The sequence below is a fragment of the Chionomys nivalis genome, chromosome 8, assembly GCF_950005125.1.
Source record: "Chionomys nivalis chromosome 8, mChiNiv1.1, whole genome shotgun sequence".
Taxonomy (NCBI): domain Eukaryota; kingdom Metazoa; phylum Chordata; class Mammalia; order Rodentia; family Cricetidae; genus Chionomys; species Chionomys nivalis.
In genome coordinates, this window is record NC_080093.1 from 27,887,246 (window position 1) to 27,901,697 (window position 14,452).

Below are 14,452 nucleotides of genomic sequence, written 5' to 3' on the forward strand. Positions count from 1 at the left end.
GAGTGGTACTAGGCATGAATTTCCTTCCATTTAGAGGACCTGAAGTCCAATTAGACCGCTGTTGGTTTCCCGCAGGATGTAAGTATATCTTGCTCCTTGGTCGTTGTTGTTTGCAGACATTCCAGCTGGCTAGGACAAATCCTTATTTTTTCCCCCTTGGCAGGTTGCATGTCTCTTTCCGGTACCACAAGCTCTAGTCCCCAGGGAGAGGCTTGCTGGTAATTTCCAGCCCCATTTCTGGAAGTCCTGTGTCCTGAGTGTGTTATCTTCAGCAACAGAGTCTTGTCCTTAGTTTGCAGCGGTGACAGTAGCTTGTGTTGTCACAGTTTAGCTTCAGCCGTCATCATGAGAGTCTCAGGTATTTCACTAATGCAGAGATGGTTCCCTGTAGAGATAAAGAAGACACTTAAAAATCAAAGATAAATGAAAGATTTCTTTTAACGGTCTCTTTAAGGGAGCAACAGACTTCCACCCCTGCAGGCAACTTAAGCAAGATGTTAATCACAGCTCTGAAATTGCATTTTTAATGATAACTCAGGTCATGCTTACCTACCTGTAAAATGCCAATATCACTAACATGCTATGGCTTAAAGTGCAGAAAGGCTTTGGCATGTTGCTCAAGGTCATGGATAAATTTTCTCTTTCATCAACCCATGTTCATTATCATGAAGCAATATTGTCTGAAATGAAATTTCACTTAGGGACATTTTAGTAGCCCAAGTAAGCAAATCGTTGAATTATGTAAGCTCATTTTTCGAAGTCATTAATATATATGGATAGTGAAATCTGATAATTTCAGTTTGGAGACTTGATTATAACATGTGAAATAATGTAGGCTTATATTCTCAAGTGAGGATTTTTGAGGTGAACTTCATGTATGTAAATTTTATTTATCAAGAAGTATGGGCTATCTTGCCATTCAGTTGTTGTTATCTGTGGGCATTACAGCTGGGTAGGACAAGTCCTTGTTTTTCTCCCTTGGAAGATTATATGTCTAATGCTTGTCAATGAAAGCCTCTTTCTACTGAGAAATAGAAAGAAACAAGGAACTTGTCTCTGGAAGAACATATATATTTGTTGTTGAAGGAAGCATGAAACATACATATAAGAGATAAATGCAATATTAGTCACATGTGATCACATATGTCACTCAGTCATAGAGTCACATAGGAACACACACACTGATACATGTAGACACACATGGCCACACAGATACACACAGACACCCTTCCATACAGAGATATACACCAGGATATACACATACGCTCCACACATGCCCAAATCTCCAGGCCTTTGCTCTTAGTCTTATTGCTGCCATAGTCTACAATATTCTTTCTTGATCCCTGAGTTGCTTGTGGCCTCACTAAATGCTCCACTCCTTGTCTGAAACTGTGAACCTTGTGAATTACTAAGAAGGTTTTCCTTACCGAGCTTTAGTCATCTTACTACAATGCCCAACAGATTCTATATGAGCTCTCATTTATTGTTACCCTTGCTGGTCTGTAGACCATTTGACTCGGGGCTCTCCTAAACTAATATGTGTCCCTTCTAGAATGTGTTTCTCGCTGTCACGATGGCCGTAGCTCTCAGAATCTAGAAAGGACACCTCATGCACTTCTGCTCAGAGGGTGGAAATATTAAACCTTTTCTACCTGCAGAGCTATGGTTTTCAGATGCATCCACCCCGACCTTCACTCAGTCATTCCATTTCTAGCCATCATCTAATGTGTGTCTGAAAACTGTGCATGTGTGTCAGTTAATCATCATTTTAAAACAATAGTGACATTAGGGCCAGCAGAATGGCTCAGTGTGTAGGGACGTCTGACACCAAGCCAAGGAGCCAAGTCCAATCTCTGGTACCCGCATAGTGGAAGGGAAGAATTTACACTTGCAAATCATCCTTTGATTTCTACACACATGCCCTGACATGCACAGCCTGCACAATAAACACAATAAAAATAAAAATGTTAAATATAAAAAATCAGGAGCATTGATTGTGCAACCTAATTTTTCCTTTGGTGGTAGGTATACATATATGCACCATACCTAATACCCGCTAAAAATGATAAGTTTGGAATTTCTTATTTTATTACATATAAACATTTAAAAACACATTGGTGTACTCAAGTCATATTCTTTTCAATTTTGGTTATTTTCTTTGTTTCATTTTGTATCCCAAAGATCTCTAACAGCTTTACATTATCGATCAAATGAATTCCCACTTCATAAGCCTGTGTTTCAGAGTCCTGTATCGGCTCACTCTCAAATTATGCCACAAGTCTCAGCCATTTGCTGCTGCTTTATGATGCTGGTCTCTATAGCTCATTTCTAGTTGGACTTTCCTTCCAGGTCTTTCCAAACCATGTACACGTCATCCACTCCACTTCAACTTTATCATTTCCCAGGGTCTCCCTTGTGGGTCTATCCTCAAGTCGTCTGTCCTAATGGTGCACCTCTTTGTATATCGTATAAACCTATGGCTTGTGTTAAGTAAACAGGTGTTCTGGAACCAAGGTTGTCATCGGGAGAGCTAGCCTATGGCTAGAGAATACCTGTGATGACTGTGTGAAGAAGTGTCATTTTCACAAGCTTTCAGCAAGGAGCCGTGCATAGCTGACTTCCTCCTGCTTTCTTCCTTTTCTGCTTTACTGAATGTTTTTCACCACTGACAAACTACTCAAGACAGAAACCACATTCCAGTTCTTAGCCTCAAAGAGATTTGCAAAGAAAGTTAGGTAAAATTCTAGAGCTGAGTTTGCTTTAGTCTACCATCCCATTCATTTATCTTCTTTCTCTCCTGTTCCTTTCATGCTGCCCCTGTCCTATCCTCTCAAGGCCCATGTGTATGCTCACTATGGTGACGACATTTCTGCCCTCCTAACCCAATTCTTAGTTTAACTATGTTCACTAGAGCTAATTGTCTCGAGGCTCCACCCCGTAGTTTCACTAAGTACCATCTGCTGTCACATCGCCTATTCTTTTTATTATTATTGTTGTTATTTATGTTTTGATTATTTTGAGACAGGGTTTACTGTGTAGTTTTTGATTTCTCCTGGAACTCACTCTATAGAAAAGGCTGGCCTCGAACTCAGAGATTCACCTGCCTCTGCCTCCTGAACTCTGGGATTAAAAGTGTGTGCCACCATCGCCTGGTTTTGGGGCACCTCCTGTATTTTCAAGTATAGTATATGGTCCTTTCTGTCTTTTAAAGTTCTCAGGCTTGAGTGGATTAAGCACATTAGTGAGTAACTCTGAAATGCACCCCAGTATGACACTAAGGAAAGAAATAAAACACTCTTCCTCTCGAAATTATTTATCCAATATCAAGTTCAGATGTGAATTATTCACTTCATGTTTGCCCATATTTCATCCTCCAGCTGTCTGTCGTATGAATCTGATTCGGTACCAGCCTAAAGTCTGTCTGTCTGTGTTTGTCTGTTTTGTCTGCTTGTCTGTGTTCGGTCTGTGTATGTCTGTGTCTTCTGTCTTTGTGTCTCTGTCCCTAACAAAGGGCTTCACTCTGTGTTTATTGACTAGCACAGAAACCATCACCCGTGGAAGGAATAGCATACCCTGCATTCTCTCTAGCAGAGTTTTTACAGTGACTAAGTGGCTGGTTCCAACTGATCTCAACTGACCACTAACAGTCAGTACTAAAAACCGCACCGTTTATCAAGCAATATCTGAATCTGGTTGCATTCAACATTCATGGTGGATATTCATTTTAGAAGATTGTGTTCTATCTCTGTATTTGCTGCTTTCAGCAAATGATTCACATGCCTTATTCTGGGTCAAGGACATACACAAGTACATAATTTAAGATTACAGCTATGCATTGACTTTAATTGTAGAAGTTGATTATATGAAAATTCCAAGGCAAGTAAGGTTGATTGTTACATTGTTCTCTTAAAAGTGGATTAGACAAACAGACTGAGAACACAGGAGGACAGCGGTCTTAAGTGACCTCAAGGTATCTTCTTAACTCTGTCTATGAGATCCAGAAAAAGTTCCAATCTCTCAGAATGTAGAAGATATATTTTATCACATTGCATCAACACACATGCTGACATCATATTTTCCATTATGAAAATATTAAGATATGCATAAAGATAGAGACTATAATAAACATATCATATACCTACCACACAGGTTCATCTACCAAGATTTTGATAATACTTATCTTTTAACTTTTTAAAAATTCATGTGTATGGATATATGGTATACATGCACATTTGTGCACAACATGCTTGTCTAGTACCTGTGGAGGCCAGCGGAGGACATTAGATGTCCTGAAATGCAATTACAAATGGTTGTGAGCTGCCATGTGGGTGCTGAGACTCAAGCCTGGGTCCCCTAGATGATACTAGAGATTCTAACTGCTGGTCTCTCCAGCCCCCAATATGCTCTTCTTTTCCTTCATAAGTTTACCTTGATAAATTGTTGTATTGCGTTCTATAACACCTGCCATCATTTTGTTCTGAATCTTGTCTATCAATCATGGATGTTAATGTTTCTGTGGTATTCAGCCTCAACGTTTAATTGTACATTGTCAAAGACAGAAGATGTAAGAGAGAAATTAAAATTCAAAAAACCTAATAAAACTTCTACATGGTTTGTGCACAAGTTACAATATGTTAAACAAGCATTGTGTAGAAATTGCTGGATAATTATTATTTCAATTATGTAAAATTCGTCAAAGTGGAAGTTAATTATTTTATTTGTACTTTTTAATAATTAAAATAGGATTATGTGGATCATTAATAATCTTGTGGGTATTACCAGGGAGAATTTCCTGGGAGCCTCTTTTTACCTTATGCTATTTCCTTCATGAACAATCTTTACTGTGTGCTTTTGGATGGATGGACAGGGGCATAAGGGCAATAGGAAGCTTCTTGGTAGTTAATAATATTAGATAGAAAACCAGGAACCACATGTTGCTGCCAGATTAACTGACTTTGATGAAACGGGACAGCTTAGTCCTCTGATTTTAAATGTGTGCAAACGGTTAATGCTTTCTATACGTCTCACAAAGAACTGATCTCTTTACAGGATGCTGTTCACAAGTAAGATTCTCTAATTAATTTTCCCCTGATTGCTTTGTCTTTTCTTCCTCTAGCTCTTGTAAACGTGAAACTCTGGGCCATCGATCGACAATGTTTTCAAACAATAATGATGAGGACAGGACTCATCAAGCACACCGAGTACATGGAATTTTTAAAAAGGTAGGGCATTTGTTTTCTTTTCATTTGGAAGATGCTGGTGCCTCTTTGAAATGTGTGTGTGTGTGTGTGTGTGTGTGTGCATGTACTATGTGTGTGTGCTTTATCTCAGTGTTAATTGTCTGCCAACCTGTGGAAGGGCCAGACTTTGGATGAGCCTTGTTTTATTTCTGCTGCTGGTTCCCAGGATGTATGTTTAAGTCAAGACATCCAAATTTTACTCAGCATATCAGACAAGCAGAGTTTTCTCAGAGACACAAATGAGAATTTACTTGAGCAGGAAAGGATGCTCATTCTCACAATCTAGTGGCTAACGAGTTTACACTACTTCCTCTGAACTGCAGTGCCTCTCCTAGCTGTCTCCCGTGGATTTCCGTAGGAAAAGTAATACAGCTAAAGAAGAAACATTCCACAAGGCAGCTCATTAGCCTGAAATCCTGAGATTGATTTCCCAAATTAATTTATTTCCAGTTCCTTTTTAATTCGTAGATTATTATGATACCTCAATATACGACGAGGATCTTAATAGAAAACCTACTTCTCATTTCTTAGAAAAACACTGATATTCACTGTCATTAAACTTTAACATATGCGTTACTTTAGGCATATATATATACATATATGTATAATTTTTGAAAGGAACATTGACAATTCTAGTGACTAAGTATATTTTGTATTGGAGGGGCTAGGAGATTACTGAGTGATTCAGAATGCTTGCTACACAGGTTTGGGGACATAGAAAAATGTTAAACATGGCTGCATACATGTCTTCAGCCCCAACGTGGTGGGGGCAGGCCTGAGATGGACATCTGCTGGGGTTTACCTGCCAGCCAGGCTAGCTAAAATGGTGAGGTCCAGGCTCATCAAGAGACCCTGTTTTAAGAGACTAAGGTGGAGAGAGTGGTAGAGCAGGATACCGCATGTCCTTTTGTTAGTGCGCATGTGTGCACGCACACACACACACACACACACACCCACACACCCTGTGCATACACATCAACACATCCAAAATTTGCATTGTTTACTTTTTAAAACTCAAACATTATTAAACAGCAATGTATAGGTTATGTGTAAAAAGGACAGTGCACACCAGGGTTTCCTTTTTGAGGACTAGAATATTAAACTTTTTATTTCTACAGTTTAACTTTGTGTGAATAAGTGGTTAAAATGGAGCTAACAAGCCAAATTCACATTTTATTTCAGTAATATATCTTAGCAGATACCTATTGAGGTTTCATAGAATGCAATTTTAATGTCCTTTACTTGGGTATTTCTGTTAATTAATTTTGCTTCTGCTTCATCTTTTATACATTTTTCATTTCCACATGAAATCTTTTTGTTATATTCCTGCTGAAGGGGCAATAAAATTCTAATTTGATATCAAGTAATAATATATTAAAATAGTTCAATGTCAGCGGGGTGTTTTTGTTTCCCCTTGGTGTGATTAGATGCGGAGAGGTGGAAATATAAATTTCCTTTGACGTTTGGGATAGTTTGAAAGGAAATTAAATTATTAAGCTGCCATATTTGTGTGGGAGGATATGCGTTTGTTCACTGCTGTACGTGTGTGTGTTGAGAGACTGAGAGAACAATAAAGAATGCATATTCATTGAAAGCCTTAAAGTGCAAAGCTATTGATCTGACGACACCCTGATGAAAACTTCAGTGGGTGATCAATAACATGCCTGTGTGGGGGCTGGGGCTTGTCATTTGTGTGGAATATCTCAGCTTGAGTTCTTAAGATGCTGATTCTCGTTTCCATGATTTGTAATAGCAAGGAATGGGCCATGTGGCAAATGCTCTTTTGGATGATTCTAGGAAGACCTTCTTTTCTACTGGCACTGTTTTAGTGTGAGTGTGTGTGTGTGTGTGTATTCAGAGCTGCCTTAGTTTTACAGTCTGTTTTTGACACTTTGAATATTAATGGTTCTCTAGAGTTAGTGTTTTTTTTTTGTTGTTGTTCATTAGCTTAAGTCAAGCAGAATTGACAGGTAGAATAAAAGAGGAGTGGGCACTACTAACTTTGATGTCATTACCTTGCAGCTGGCCACTGTGCTGTGTGTTAACTAGCACAGTACTGCCGAGATCCTAGAGTTGTCAAGGTGCCCACTCTGTGTGCTTTAATCTTCTGAAACCGGGACTGTGATTTACTGACTCCACTTCTCCAACCGTTTAGTAGCTCACAGCTAGTCTTAGATGATTGATATTCTCATTGGCTGGATGCTCTAGGCCCTTCTCCACCAACAGCTGACGAGTTTTCTCAGCTTGGGTTCTTGAGATACACAAACCAAGTGATTCCACGCGACCATGAGCCTATTTCCGGCCTTTCCTACAACACACTCATCTCTGCCTTTCCTCCCAGTTGTCATTGGTTACATCTTTTTTTTTCTTCGTTTGAATCCAATTAAAAGCTTTCTTTCCCGCTGATGCTGATCTCAGTAGCGGAGACCCTTTTCCTCTGTAGTTTCACCTCTATTGCACATTTTATTGCCCACTCTCTTTGATTAGAATTCTGTTATTATTCTTATTCCTATGCACTTGTTAGGAGAGGGATATTTCTCAAACATTTTATTATTTTTCTTTGGCACAAGATACATCACTTTGCTGATAGTTGACATGTTAATACATGCTTTTCAAGGTTCAGTGCAAATGTTAATACAGGCTCCCACCTTTCAAAAATTGTCTAAAATTTCGTGATGACAGCCCAACATTAAATCAAGAATGGGTTCCTAATGAGTGCAAACCCTCTGCTAAGGTGCAGGTCTCATGCCCACGAAACTCAAATAGTGAAGAGCATCCATTCTTCCCACACGTTCCTAGGGCAATTGTTCTTAATGTCATTGATTTTTTTTTTTTGAGGCTTTTAAAAACAGGGGTGTAACAGGGTTGGAGTATGGCTCAGCAGTTAAAAGCATTGGCTGCTCTTCTAGAGACCTAAGTTTAGTTTCCCAAACCCATATGGTGGCTTACAAATATCTGTCTCTAGTCTCAGAGGAGTTGACGCCCTCTTCTGGTCTCCCCAGGTGTAGTGATGAGACGAACAGGCCTGCTTTTCATCCCACCCTGCTCCCGCATGGCTAGCTTAGCCCCAGAATAATTACACAGAAACTGTATTCATTTAAACACTGCCTGACCCATTAGTTTCAGCCTCTTATTGGCTAATTCATCTTGTTTTACCCCATATTTAGTAATCTGTATAGCACCACGAAGTGGTGGCTTACTAGGAAAGATTCAGTCTGTCTGACCTGGCAGCTGGCTTTATGGTGTCTGACTCATTGCCTTCTTCCCAGCATTCTGTTCTGTCTTCCCCACCTACGTATGTTCTGACCTATCAGGCCAAGCAGTTTTCTTTATTAATTAACCAATGAAAGCAACAGATAGATAGAAGACACTCCTACATCACTCAGGTATTGCACTCATGTGGTGCACAGACATGCATGCAAACAAAACATTGACACACATAAAATAAAAGTAAATTAAAAGTAGAAGGGCATAACAACACCCAAAGGGAAATGATGAAAAATCTTGCTAAAACTTACAATTCTAAAATCAATTAAAATTGTATATTATGAATTTAGAGTCACTTACTACTCTATTTGTTACTTTAAAAGCACTTTTACTTGCTGCTCATTTGTATAATATAAAAGACTAAAGTTTTGCATGGTCAACTCAATCCAATGTTTTCTTTTTGACTTCATGTTGAAAAAGGGTTACATATCTTAATATTATAAAAAGATGAAATAGTTTAAAGGTCTCTTTAGTGCTCTGTGGTAGGTGTGGGAGCATATTTCTCTCTGTGACTGCTAAATAAAAACTTAGATTTAAAGTTATCTTGTGTTGATAAAGAGGCAAAGCAATTGCAACATTGTTTGAAAAGGGTTTAGGAAATGATAATATATTAATATTATGATATAATAATATAATGACAATTCTCAGTGGGAGTCTCATTTCATATCCTAAAAGGGAGGAATGTCTGGAGTGTCAGGGTTGAGAGGAAGTGTATCTGTGTCAGGGCCATCATCTCCCATTGGTATTTTCCCTTCTTGTTTTCCTAAATAAGCACAGACATTTGGAGATGAACACACTGGTGTGAACTCAAGGCACAACTCCCTCATCAAAGGGAATAGGAGACAATTTGTTATGAGGCATGGTGTGTGGCACACACACTCGGGAGACACAGCCTTGCAGATTCTTGAGTTCTAGCCTCGAGAGGGCTGTGTCGTGAAACCCTTCCCCAAAAACAGAAACAAAAATAAGCTTGTCCCAAATACCATGTTTCATGGAAAAATTGTCCCAAGTTTTTCAGTCTCGGAGCACATCCATCAAAGCACTTTTCAAATACATTGGTAGAAACAGCAAACAGATGGGTTACAGCAACTCAAGGACATCTCTATCACAAATTATCTAACAACATCCTAGTCTCTAGGTTGGTGGAAGCTGGTCCTGTAGTAAGTTAGTACATCTCCAAATTTCTGTTTGATAGTCACAGTTTTGGTAGGTAAGACCTAGCCAGAGGAAGGCATTCAATGGCTACTAAGGAAGTAAACATAACACTAGGTAATTTGGCTCTTTTTCGTTCTGCCAACACTCCAGCTACTAATGTTGACCCTGTAGACTCTTTAACACAGGTATAGAATTTTCTTTGATAATTTCAGTTCATGCTAGGTACATACATGTAAATGGCTAGTAGTTCTACTAGTAGAGAGTGTTTCCTTTTTGTCAAAGTTGGCTTTCATTTTGATTTCAGTATATTTATCCTGATTGTAACCGTCAATCACACAGTTTGGCCCCCTCTTTGCTGTTCCATGCCACATCAGATTGTGATTTTGCATCTTTACTTAGTTATTTCTATTCTTTGCCTGTGTTATACATTCCCTGATGTAAACACAGATGTTACTCTGCAAGCACAACCCAATGTAAGTCAAATACAGTGACTGATAAAGGAATGAAAATGGCTCAAGGGCCAGGGCTAGGAAGTGTGGCATGATGGCTATCTGTCAGTTCTTTGTCATTTGCCATGGCTTTAGAAAATGAGTCAAACAACTTCCATTGTTAATTTAAATTGTTTCCTTCTGAGCATATCTTCTGGTGCTACTGCTGGTAGTGTTTCTACATGCAAGGAACCATCAGGATATAACTGTGTGACCAGTGGGCTCTGTTGATATGAACTGAGATTTTGTTTAGCTCCATACTGTGGTGGTTATGGCAATGACAGTAATGGACCATAGTTTATGATAGTGATGATAATGATGGTGATCAACCGTGGTTTATGATAGTAATGCCAATTATGGTGATGGGCCATGGTTTATGATGGTTACAACAATTATGGTGATGGGCTCTTATTTATGACGATGATGTCGATGATGGTGATAGACACAGTTTATGATGGTTACAACAATTATGATGATGGTGATGTCAATGATAGTGATAGACATTGTTTATGTTACTTGTTTCACAGACAAAACAGAGACAAAAGAGGGGTCTTATGAAACTTTTTCTTTGAGAGAATCATTTTGTAAGGCAGCTAGGCATACATCTTCCTCTTACAGAAAATCTGCCCATAATTTTCTATCACTCTAAAGGAAAGTCACTCTAGTCTACCCTTGTCCCCAAGACCTTGCATGTCAACATGATTACCCTCTCCTCCTTTCTCATTCTCTTACTGCTTCAGTAACATGGTCTTTTTTCTTTATGTTTTCTATATTCCCTTTTAATGGACATTGTCATCTGTCTTTAAGAGGAAATTTTGAAGTATAATCTATGAGGATCCACTAAATACAAGTAATATGTCTAAAAATAGGCCTGGCTTTCCCCCAAGACAGGCGTTATGCTCTGATTTATCTTTCCTGATGTTGGTCTGGAGCTATTTCTTCTGAATGTGGCATTAATACCTCCTGGCATAAAGCAGAATTGCTGGGATGATCCTCAGAAGGGTGTGACCCACAAGCACAACAGTGATATAAGCAGAATAAGTCACATGTGGTAGATTATGTAATACCAGAACCCAAGAAACAGAGGAAGGGGAATTGCTATGTGTTTGAAGCCAACCTTGCCTATAGAGTGAGATCCTGCCTCAAAAATCCAAAAAGAAAGAAAGAAAGAAAGAAAGGAAGAAAGAAAGAAAGAAAGAAAGATAAAATAAAGCAAGGAAGGAAGGAAAAACCTGGTATATAGAGTGACCCTGCCTCAAAACTTCAAAAAAGGAAGGAAAGAGAAAAAAAGAAAGGGAGGAAGGAAGGAGGGAGGGAAGGAGAGAGAGAGAGAGAGAGAGAGAGAGAGAGAGAGAGAGAGAGCACAAAACCTAAACCCAAACCAAACAGGCCAATACAGTGATAGCCATGTCTCATGCAAGCTATTCTGGAAAGATGGAAAGAGAGGAGAGGGTCACCAGAAAGAAACTGGAGGTTACAGTCACTCTTCCATTTGTCCTGGCTGCTGTTGTTTTAGTGACCAATAGAATAAATAGGATGAGGAAGGTTGGCTGGGGGCGGAATGTCTTTAATGGTGCACCTGCAAACTCTGCTGTTGTTCTGGGGAAGAAGACTTTTCTGGTGGTGAGTCACCCATAATTCTATAAGTACGCCCAATAAACTTATTGGTTCACCATCCTGGACTTGGATGGAACACTTGGGGCTATTAGTGTCCCATCTGGGACAAATAGACACTTCTTTATGCCTCCTAGGGAAAACCATGAAACAACCAAATTGGACATAGTTAAATGCCAAAGTTCACATCTTACATTTAAATGAATAGAAAGTTGCAGTTTGCAACCCTTGAAGGGTACAGGTGGCTGTTCAGCTTTGTATTCACTTTCTAGCTTTTAAGGGCATTAGATATGTTTCAAATTTTACAACTATGACTTCCATGGTTTATCCTTCTCCGGGAACCCCTGTCTCCTGGGAGATCTAACCAAAGCCCAGAGCTATGTCCCGTATGAGAGCCTTTGCAGTGTCACATCTGAGGTGCCAAAGAGGATGGGAGAGCCTTGGTAAACCCTAGTGCTAGACTGTGATTCTGTCCTCTATCGATACCTCACCAGTAAAAAGTTTGATTTGACACTCTCACCAACAGCTTAAAATTTTTTATGTTTTTATTTTCCCTATGACCAGTACTTATAGCTTGTTACATATAAGAGGATTATTGATAAACTTTTCTAAAGGTTTATACTCACCCCACTCCTAAGAGATGAACCAATAAAACATACTATAAAATGTAAATAAAAAATTTGATTTGGGTACTCTGTAAAGTTTCTCTATTCCTTATTGTCATCACCATGAAGTAAGTTCCAAATCTAGTTTGTACTTCTCACCTATTATCTGAAACAATAATACTTGTATAGATATCTAACTTATGATTAAATGAATGTGTTTTCGATATATGTATTGGAAAGGTAACCTTATTATCCCTATGTAACATGTATGTTATTGAAGTTTCACTGGATCTCATAATACCCTAGGTGAGGAATGTATTAGCATTTTGAGACTTCTTCCCATGGTCCGTAGTTAGGCCGAAACATCTCTGCAACCCTCTCTAAGTGCTCTCTGTCACCGCGGTTTCTGTCACCCTGGCCCCTGTCAGTAGATAAGATTTTACTCCTGTGATCTGACTGATAGTAAGAACCAAATGACTGAATTTAGAAGAATTTGAGGCTTAATGCAATTTAATCTTCTGTGCACTTTGATGTGAACTAACAGAATCTTGGGTCCAAACTGGCTTACCTGAATAAGAGACAGTTCAGCCAGGAATTGGGGTTTGTGTATTCACAGCCATCTGGGCATCCTGTCACGTCTGCCCTCATGTTCAGGTTATTGCTGGGATAAGCTACAACAGCGATTGATTAGTGGTGTTTTCTGTTTTCAGAGAGGAGTTTTGGACCATGGATTTAGTCTCATGTAGGCTTTATATTCCTTTGGTCTCTTCAGTCACTCTTCAAGAATGAAGTTTCTAAACCCATCACAAACTTTTCCTCTTATCCAATATTAAAAATAAGCAAAGCCAATGTTTTTATTAATATTCTTACAGGCCAACTTGTTATTAATTTATTGAGACAGGATATCATTTTGTAACTCTGGCTAGAACCTACAGTGTAGACCAGTGTGGCCTTGAACTCCCAGAGATGCACTTGATCTACTCCTGACTGCTGGGCCTAAGGACATGCTACTTACCTTGTTTTCAGTGATTTTATTTGGCATCACATTTGGGGAGGTACAGACAGTGATAAAGCGGTAATATGAAATGACTCATTTTACTGACGGGAGAACTGAGCATGTGAAGGTGACAGTTGCTCAGAGCCACAGAGGGAAATATGAAATTCAACTGTCTCAGAATGCCAAGTGTCCTTTGTTCAAAATCTCCAGAGTAAAATCTCTCCCATTTTGATTGAGTAAGCATATGCTCCATGGTTACATAATTCCTGTAGAGTGTTCTTTAAGACTCTCGTTAAGGTTGTTGTAACCTCCACGAGAAAGGAAATAACTATACACAGTTGCCTATGTATATCAATTTTAAGTGACAGATACGGGGGCGGGGTAAGAAAGTGTGCATATTTTGTTATAGTTTTTTTGTTTGTTTGACAGTGACTCATAACCCACATTGCTCTAGAACTCACTATGTATTTTAACTTGACCTGTAACTCAAAATCCTTCTGCCTCTGCATCATGAGTGAGTGAGAGAGTGATTGGATTATAGGAATGTGTCGCCGTGCCTGGAAGAAAGTTTATTCATCTTTTCAGTTTTACTTAGTTGCTTTAAACAAGGTCTGTCTATGTAACACTGACTGTCCTAGAACTCAGTACATAGACCAGGCTTGCTTTCAACTCATAATGATTTGCCTAACTCAGACATCCCAGTACTGAGATTGAAGGTATGATCTATGACACCCAGTTTGTGTTTTTATCAAGTTTTGAGTTAAGTTCATGCTACCTGGATAATCACAATGTAAGACAAAAAAAAATGTAGTATCTTAAGTATTCTTGTGACATACCAATAGGAAGGATGTTATTCTTGTGACATACCAATAGGAAGGATGTCTGGGCTTATGTTGTGATTTCACCCATCATTGGTTTGCAATTTTACCACAGTATCTTTAAATTTCGGCATAGTAATAAAAACCTTCACATCATGAAGGATAAATCAGGAATAAATAAAGCAATATTATGCACTTATTTAGTATTTGCCAAGTAAGGTCCAAAGTATTTGACATGTGTTAGTTTATCTAACTCTCAACAACAACA

At 38.9% G+C, this 14,452-nt stretch overlaps 1 protein-coding gene across 2 annotated transcripts in view; it reads left to right on the forward strand.

Moving 5' to 3' along the window:
• Positions 1-14,452, forward strand: part of Prkg1 (protein kinase cGMP-dependent 1) — a 1,098,375-nt gene that overhangs the window by 713,912 nt on the left and 370,011 nt on the right. For both annotated transcript variants that reach the window (XM_057777191.1, XM_057777190.1), the window contains exon 4: positions 5,117-5,222. In XM_057777191.1, the coding sequence (XP_057633174.1) occupies positions 5,117-5,222 (106 nt within the window). The remainder of the gene's footprint in view (positions 1-5,116; positions 5,223-14,452) is intronic.